We start from the raw sequence: 9,584 nt of genomic DNA on the forward strand, positions 1-9,584 counted from the left end.
CATCTCTTGAGCTTCAAGATGTTTGATGAACTCACCCAATGTTAACTTTTTATATTCCTTTCAATTGTTTCTCAACATCATCAGATAAGTTCCCCAAATATCATGTGGTAACGCATCAGCTAGTTTCTCAATTATCTCATCTGTATCCTTTTTGATACCTAATTTCGTCATATTTCTCACCAAGTTACAATATCTTTCAATAATTTGCTTGGTGTATTCTGATTTCAAACCACGAAATAGATCAAATCTTTCTTCATAAGTGACATCTTGTTCTTGAGCATATCATCACTTCCCAGAAATTTTGCTTCCAATTCATTCCAGATCGAATAAGCACTTCCATCATGTTGAAGTAGAATCAAAATGTCCTCTTTAATCGCTTGCTATAACAAACTCACCATCAATTTCTCATCTCTATACTTCTTTTTCTCATCAGCACTCATTTCTCTGATTGGCATTAACTGGTTACCGTTCTTTGTTGGCCTTTCATATGGAACTTCAGTATGCTCCCATGCATCCAAATGATAAGCTTCAACCGAATTTCCAAAACGTTCGGACCAACCGTTATAATCATCAATATCCAAAAGCTTAGGTGGTTTTTGTGATGTCCCTGTTTCATTTTCAAGCAATGCACTCTGAGTAATGTTCATTGGACCAGCAAAGGCATTATAAAACTCGTTCTCCATGATTCAATTTTTAAAAGTTCACAAATTGCCAAGTTCAAGCGAAATAGCAAGAGTACACTTTCAAGCGAGATCTCTTTTTGAAGCGGAATCAACAACAATACTCTTTCAAGCGGAATATGTACTTGAAGCGGAAACACTAAGTTTTTCAAGCGGAATCAAACTTGAAGCGGAATCAGGTGGTTCTTCAAGCAAAATCACAATTTCGAGCGGAATTATCCCAAACTTTCAAGCGAAATCTCGATTTCAAGCGAAATATGATGTATTTCTCAAGCGAAATCATTATGACGTCATCATTTCGAACATGATTTCAAGCGGAATAGCAAAAAATCTCAAGTTTTAGATCGATTTTACTTCTGAAAGTTTCAAGGATTTATCAAAACATGATTGCGCGTGTTATGTGAAAAATTGAGCCAATTTTACCGTGAAAAAAAAATTCAATTTTAAAGAAGAAGATGTAGAAAACAGAAAATACAACTGAAATGGCAAGAACTCTTCCTCCTGAGCTCTGATACCACTTGCAGGATCGTTTTCAGACCCGAACGAGTCGATCAGAAGAGTAATTCACCAATACAAGAGGCGGAAACTAATGTACTGATGTTATTTCAGCCGTATTCACTTTAACTTGTCGATTTATTGATAAAAATGATGTTTACTATCACGACGACACTTCGGCAGCACTTCGTTGCAAACCGGAAGACCATGCTACTGATTTCGCTCCAACAGCCCTATATATAGGCGACCTTATTCCGCTTGAACACGGTTCAAGCGGAATCACAATGTTTTAGCTCAAGCGAAATCAGGTCCAATACTTTCGAGCGGAATCAGGAATGAATGAGATTTCGCTTGAAATGACAAGAGGTCATTTCAAGCGGAATCACTTACAAATTACCAATTTCTTGATTCCCGAGCCCTAAACTACCTATATCTATACAAGACTCGATACAAGACGAAGTCGACAGACGGATGCACCAACATTTCCTAACTACGATCCTGATGTCTCATTTCCGCTACCAAATTAATAAACATCGATACCACCGGTTCGTGTCGCGGCTCCCGCTCCCGGGGTTGGGTCGGGGGTTGCGACAAATATGGTGAAAATGGAAGCAAATTAAGAGGTTAAATGTAACCATTTTCCTTATTCCCTCAATTGAAAGGGTGTGAGAGTCGTTACAAGCAACCTAAAGGTAATTTAAGCCCTTAAAAGGGGGGCCTTATCCTAGATTGTACAAAAGGGTTGTCGTTAGTGAAGCTTTGAAAGCCACGTTGTCCATTATAATGATGACCCATAGCAAAGGGTCCAGGATCAGTAGAGGTTGCAGCCCTTTTGACAAGCGGCTCACTTCTTATTGACCCACGATCACTACCATCAAACTCCCTCTAAGTAATATTAGAACACTAAGCCAACATTTATAATATTTCTTACAGTTTCTCACTCATCTTCCAAAGATATTATTAGTATATACAGATTTCTAACTAATATTCACTTAGTTATTCTAAAAAACACATTCTTTTGTATTTCTCCATCTTAATGTCAATAATCTATATCAAAAGTTAAAGTTAAACATATAGTATCTATAGTAAGCATTTGTAGCACAGCAGCGGTGCTATAGTTCCTCCATTTAGACATTAATAGCTTTAAGCATCTATAAGAAAATGTGAATATTACTTAACATGGTTATTGTTGTACTGCAGTTAAATCGTGTGATAGATAGACTTAAACGGAAAAAAGAAAACGATCTTCGCTTCCACAGGGGCTATTGATGTTCTTGGGAAACTATGGTTTGACCTGAATTTTGGAGCCCGGCCAGTAAAAAAAGAGTGGTTCAAAAGCTGCTTGAGAATGATATTTCATTGTGGATACTACAAAGAGATTTCAGCCGAGATGATAGTATTATTGTTGACATGTCAGCAGCGGTCAAGAATGGTATTCATATAGGAAATTGGAGAGGGGAGAGGACATGGTTGCAAATAATTGAATAAAGGACATCTGAGATGTTAATAGATGGTTTTAATATTAGTAGTTATGTTTAGGTGCAGCTTTGAACACTGTTTTTCTTATGGAACTATATAGTTACTGGCTGCCTAACACTCTATTTCCAAGCACAAGGAGTGATGTAATTTCAGTTTTGATTTTGTGTCTTAGGAAGGTATGATTATTACAAAGTGTACCAAAACGTGTCTTTGGCTTATAGTGAGGTTTTAGCAAAACATGTTGGATAACTAAGGATCTTCCAAAGAAGAAGACTTCTCAAAACAATTAATCAAAATCGAAATCCTTAAGTTGTTATGCCGCTGCAACGCGCGACGGGTAAAAATTCTAGTTATTGTTATAATTATATTTTCAAATAATTTAATTCTATGTTATAATTATTCAATTTACAACATTTGTGTACCAACAATCATATGGTAGTTATAATTCAGGTTTTAGGAGGTAAGTTCAATATATGTTATTTTTCTTATCATCACATGTGGCATCTTTTATATCATGGAAGTCACCTGTGAGCTACGTAAGCTCCAAAAAAAAAGTGGTTTTACTATATGTTTCTCATATTAAATATTCGATATCGCGTGTCAACTTCTAATAGACTATAGATTTTAAGAACTATATGACATGTTATTTAAAATTAATAAATTTAAAAAACATCCATTCAACATGTGTAATACATAGGTCCCGAATCTAGTACTATATAATAAAAGAAACTCATTTAGGACAAGTGTCATTACATGATGAATCATAAGCCATATGTTCATATATGTATTTATTTAATTTTAAAATATCAATTATATATGTATGTTATCTTATCTTAATCTTAATCTGATAAAAAGTAAACTGAATGAATAGTGACACACTTGTGTGGCTCTATGTTAAAGGGCCAGATGGCTGTTTCTATCACAGCCACCAACCCCCCTCCCTAGCTACGTGTTGATTCGGATCGTACAGAAAAGACCAAGACCATGATATAGAGAGAAGCCTCCTTCCCCGACGTCATAATTCACGCTAAAGGGCGGTGGTAGCTCTAGGGTTCCGACTGTTCAACCCTTCACAACAGACGGTCCCAAAGCGACGACGGACATCCTTGATGGTTGTCATTTACAAAGGTGGTGGTAGGGACGTGGCCGGCGGCAACCGTGGTGGAAACCGGTCATGGATATGGGTTTTCCGCGGGATTCCGGTACCGGATCAAGTCTGCGTGTCCTTCCTTCTTTCAAATACAGTTGCTTCCTACTTCTTTTTCCTTCATATTATCTCCACCCTTCTTTCGATCTTACCATTCTTCACAGTTCATCAGGTATTAATAAATATTCCTTACAACTCTTGATTTTTTTTTTGTTGTTCATTAAAAGATTTGGGGTTTTGATTATGATAAATTTTTGCAGCTATGTTCATGAATTTTAACGTAATTTAGTAGTTGACTACCTGGATTTTAGAGAGAGCCCATATATCAACATTCATAATTTGCTCAGTATTTTGTGATTCAAGTTGCCATTGGCTTGCGAAACCTAGAAATTTGAAAAATATTGCTCTGTTGTTGCAAAGAAAAAATCTTTATTAATCTTGAGTAATTGCACAAGCTAAATGGTGAAACCGAAAATACAACAGAAGATCTGCAACAGAAAATGCAGGTTTCACCCCTGCCTTGAGATCTTTTTATGTTCTCTCTTAACCTTATATCTAATGTCTTTTCAAATGCAGCAAGAACCACTATTCGAATGCTTGAAACTTTGATTTGACTTGCTCAAGGTACAACTTTTACCGTCCTCTTCTGGCAGTTTTGACCTCTTTACTTAATCTATTTGGGTTGCAGTTGATCTGAAACAGGCCACGTCAATTTATAAACACGTTGCAAGTTGCCCAAGGTTCATTTTAGTTTATATAATCTGCCAAGCAAAAAGTATTAGCATGTTGGGTCTACGCAGGTTCGAGACTATTATGTTTAAATTGGAGGTGTTAGATCATAAGGCTAGAGAAAAAGCAGGAGTTATAACTCCTACATTTGGAGCACCTATACCTGTACTTTTGACATTTGATGCTGCTGTTGAGGTAAATCTTACCTTTAGTTGTAAGATGACCTAACCCATGCCCATTTTGACCCGTTATGACTTTCATGTATGAACCTGTTTTAACCCGGTTAATCGTTATGGCTTTCATATCTAAACTTGTTTCGACCCGTTATGGCTTTCATATATGAACCCATTTTTACCCGTTATGGCTTTCATATCTGAACCTGTTTCGACTGGTTATGGCTTTCATATATGAACCCCTTTTGACCCGCTATGGCTTTCATATCTGAACCTGTTTCGACCCGCTATGGCTTTCATATCTGAAGTTACGTGCTTACTTGCTTTTACTATGGATTGAAGCATTATGCTCCTGCTGACACTTTTATGCATAACTCCTTCAGATTTTCTTTTGTTTCATAACGATGGGGGCATTGATAGTTGATTACATCTTATTTGTCTACTTGATAGGCCCTTCAATCTTATCAATTAAATACGGAGTTTTTCAGTCCATATACAATTACTGGAAAGAAAAGGTATTGATCGTGAAATATGTTCTATTTTGTTGTTGTGATCAAAACATAGTGGTTAAGAAAGACTGTTGTTCTTGAGATGAAAATAACCTCGAGTTTCCCATTTTCTGTTATGTTAATACAGTTAGTAATGCATATTTTTTTGACAATTTTTTCTTTTTCTTTTCCTCCTGTCAGCGGGAAAGATGGCAAAAACCTGTTTTGCGGCGTTTGCAGGTTAGCATTTCTTCATGGTTAAAGTAAAGAAGATAAAGTAAAATAATATATTTTTTTTATTTAAGTTGGATACTCAGCTGTAATAAAGGAGTTATTCTTAGTTTTACCCTTAGATTATTAGGTTTCATTTCTGCTGGTGTATACTATTTATTTTCTAACTTTCAGTTTATTACTTTGCGTTATAGCCACCTCCACCAGTTAACGATACCAACCCATACAACGTATTTAGACCAAGGGAAAAAGCTCACATACTTCACACAAGAAGAGTAAGTTCTTAATCACTTTTTTATATTTTTGTATTTTTTCTTTCCGATAACCGTGACTGGAGAACTCACAGGGCCCTGCCAATGCCTTGTGGGGCCAGTTAAAACCCCTGTGGGGCCATGATGTTTATAGTTGACCTTTTGTTTTTATTCTCAGATGCAAAGAACGGAAAACAACGTGCAGTCATTTGAAAAGCTTCGTCAAGTAAGCATTGCAATCCATTTTCATATGTTTATGTGCTTTATTTTTTATCTGTTTTTAGATATAATCACCACACATAACACCCACGCACCTATTTCTACTGTTCTTATTCTATATTTTTGATCTACAATTTTCAGGTTAGACGCAACCTTGAGCAAGCAAAAAGCTTGCTTGAGGCTTTAATTAAGGTATCACTTTTATCTCACTCAACTTCTATTTTATATTTATATTTTATTTTTATCTTCGATTATTGTTGCAATTTCGACGCGTTACATATAAAATAGTGATATATTTGTGTAAACATATTTAACATGTAATTATTTTTTAACTTAAATAAACGAGAATTAAACTTTACTCTTTTTGACCCGTTATCCAACCCACCTATTAAAACAGTATTTCTGGTACAGCGAGAGGAGAAAAAGAGAGAAGTTATCGACAGTGAAGTCGCACTTTAAAGGATCCAATTAAAATACAAGGTAATTCATAGTAATTCACTTTCATTATTTTTTGAGTAAAGTACACGGATGGTCCATGTGGTTTGTACTTTGTAACGCATTTAGTCCTTAACTTTTGCCAAAAGTACACAGTTGGTCCTTATGGTTTGCACTTTGCAACGCATTTAGTCACTAAAAGATTCGCCCATGGTCTTTTCTTTAACATATTGACATTGCAGATGTACACATGTTGGCCATTAAATGATAGGGTGCGGCTTTGGATTCTAGCATTACATCAGTCGTTGAGTCAGATTCGTTAAGTCAGATCATACTGGTGTTCGGTATAGTTATGTTTCTTATAATGTACATCTGGAACTATGGTAGTAAGCTCAAGTATGAAATAGAATACATGACGAGTTACTTGAAGCGTAAAAGAAAGCAAAGATTTTGGCAGAGCAAGATCTTAAGGTGGAGCAAAGAAACAGCCTCGACTTTTAAGTATGGTAGTAATTCTTTTTTCACATGATGAGATCCAAAGCCTTCATTCCCAAGGGGTGATGAACCCGTATACTCGGACCAAAGGGAGCAACGTGTGGACTCGGATGTTAACTTGGACAAAAGCACCAACTTGTGGACTCGGACCATATTGACCGACACATTGACTTAGATGAAGGAGAGCAACTCGTTGACTCGCCAAAGGGATCAAGATGCGAACTTAGACCAAGGGGAGCAACCTGTGGACTCGAACCATAGTGACCATGTTCTGATTTCTTGCATAGTTGGTAAGCTGGGCCTATTGAGCTATATGTTATCATTTCTTGCCAAGTACTCTGTTATATGTTTATTTTGGGGTAAAACATGAGATTTATTGCATCACTTTTACATCTTTTATCAATTGGAGTGACATTCTTAATAAACTTGCATGATTCAAATTATAATACATCTCTGTTTACTCCTGTCTACCAACATCCCGCTACAGAACATCCCGCTACAGCAATGAAAGGTAAAAACTGGGAGATATAGAAAGAGTAAGAGAAGGAACGGCAGGGCACACCCAAATGCTATCTCGATCTATTTAGTTATGTTGTCGACTCTTTCTACACACTTACGACTATCCCAGGTATGGCAATGAAGCAAACTAGCCCAAGCCTTTCGCGCAACGCGCGTCATCGAAATACACTAGTTTATTTAATTTTAGAACATCAGTTGATATAACTTTAAACATTTTGAATTTATTTAATAACTAGTGGGATTCCCCCGCACTACGCGGCGGGATTTCGATCGGTATCAGTTTGTTTAGTTATGATATCGGCACTTGCTATAGCAACCAAATAAGAAAACCAAAAAAATTAAGTTGTAATATGCTCAAAAGATCACATATTTTACATCGATAGAAAACTATAAAAGCAAATACATGTTCGAAAATACCAATACGGTACTAATGTTTGGTTGATACCGGTACCAATGTTCGGTTAGAATCGTAATGGTATCGTCACTCGTATAGCTGCTGACAATACCAAAATATACTTCATTTCAAATACAACTCCGTTTCAACAAAATTTATATTAGAATGTTAAGAGAAAATAATTAAGAAAATGTGTATATAACTTTATTGGTGCAATATTATCAAAAGTTTCATTTATTAAATAAATATAATATTTATATTTTAAAAGTAATATATAACAATTATTAGATTTACTCTTCATTAATTAATTATAGTTCACTATTTATGAGCAGTTATTATTAATGTGTATAAAATTACTCATAATAATATAAATTAATAATAGTTCATGAATACTATTTATGAGCAGTTATGTATAATATGTAGGGGAAGGTTCAAATGAAAACCACTACTTATCGCGAAAACTCGAAAACTAACTAAAAAAGCCTAAAAAACATACCAATTTTTTTTTTGCATACCAATTTTCGCTATTTAAATTATATAAAACAAACTTTTTTCAAAAAAAAAATTGTAGTGCACATGTGTAATAGTACACATGTGTATGTGTACTACACATGTGAATTATTACATATGTGCACTCCAAAAAAAATCTTTTTTTTTTGAAAATTTTTTTTTATATAAAAAACTAGCGATTTTAATAAAAAATTTGAAAAAAATTTGTGTATTTTTTAGTTACTTTTCGAGTTTTCGCGATAAAAGTGGTTTTCATTTGAACCATCCCCTATATATAATATGTATAATAATAATAATTGAAATATTGACTTATCTTTTAACATTTCGAAAAAAAAAATCAGTTTTCTTATTTTTTATTCAAAAATATTTGTTGATTTAATTTTGTTATCTCTTTAATTTAATTTAAATTCATTTATTGTTTTCAAATTTTAAATTGAGTTACCATATTTTCTTCAAACACCTTATATTTTATTGATCTATTAGTTAAAATCTTCAAAAAAATCATATTATAATTTTTGTTAACGGATAAACTTATTTTTCCTATACTATACAAAATTACACCTAACATTGGTCACTCCACAAAAGATAATTTCTTTTGACCACTAGGCCAAAAGCCAAATGGGTAAAAATCATATTATATATATATATATATATATATATATATATATATATATATATATATATATATATATATATATATATATATATATAAGAATCTAACTGATTTAAACCATTAGCTGATTGTATTACTAAAATATATATATATATATATATATATATATATATATATATATATATATATATATATATATATATATATATATGTTATTTTTGTTGAACAACTAATATTACTTTTATTACACCAGTAATCATAAATTATTCCTTTGCACAAATTTAAACATTACCTTTTCTTCCATAAGTATCTACCTCTACAAAATGAGCTAACTCCACATTGGTATATACACGTTATTTATTTACTTATTACAAAATAAAAATTCATTAAATTATATAGTTATCATTTTAAGCAGTGTTTCGAAACATTTTATTAAAATACTAATAAAGGTTTACTTATTATTTTTCAGATCTTTTATTTAACTTTTATTTATTCAACTGTTTTTTTCTTTTTATAGAATATATATGTAATGAGTAATTTTAGTTATCAGAAGTATTAAAACATATTTTTATAATCCGTGTAATACACGGGGTTTTAACCTTGTTAAAATATACTTAATTCTTACGATCTGGTGGGTACAAACTGTAAACCAAATGTTTTATTATGGTTTGAAAATTTTTAAACTGACCGATCAAAAGTTTAGAAAAAAAAACCCTATCTATAAAG

At 33.4% G+C, this 9,584-nt stretch overlaps 1 protein-coding gene across 15 annotated transcripts; it reads left to right on the forward strand.

Annotated features, from left to right (window-relative positions):
• Positions 1 to 3,550: 3,550 nt before the first annotated feature.
• Positions 3,551 to 7,247, forward strand: LOC110873659. 15 transcript variants are annotated; one of them, XM_035976250.1, is made up of 11 exons: positions 3,555 to 3,973; positions 4,062 to 4,307; positions 4,378 to 4,425; positions 4,490 to 4,725; positions 5,154 to 5,218; positions 5,393 to 5,431; positions 5,617 to 5,697; positions 5,852 to 5,899; positions 6,034 to 6,084; positions 6,290 to 6,372; positions 6,570 to 7,247. In XM_035976250.1, the coding sequence occupies exons 4-9, from the start codon at positions 4,585 to 4,587 to the stop codon at positions 6,077 to 6,079; spliced, it is 420 nt and encodes a 139-aa protein (XP_035832143.1). In that variant the 5' UTR covers positions 3,555 to 3,973; positions 4,062 to 4,307; positions 4,378 to 4,425; positions 4,490 to 4,584; the 3' UTR covers positions 6,080 to 6,084; positions 6,290 to 6,372; positions 6,570 to 7,247. The 15 variants fall into 15 exon arrangements, with proteins under 15 accessions (XP_021978333.1, XP_021978332.1, XP_035832143.1 ...); XM_022122643.2 differs by having other exon boundaries at positions 3,557 to 3,973; positions 6,304 to 6,372; XM_022122641.2 differs by lacking the exon at positions 4,378 to 4,425 and having other exon boundaries at positions 3,551 to 3,973; positions 4,602 to 4,725.
• The last annotated feature ends 2,337 nt before the right edge of the window (positions 7,248 to 9,584 follow it).

The sequence above is a fragment of the Helianthus annuus genome, chromosome 8 (assembly GCF_002127325.2).
Source record: "Helianthus annuus cultivar XRQ/B chromosome 8, HanXRQr2.0-SUNRISE, whole genome shotgun sequence".
In the NCBI taxonomy this organism is placed as follows: Eukaryota; Viridiplantae; Streptophyta; class Magnoliopsida; order Asterales; family Asteraceae; genus Helianthus; species Helianthus annuus.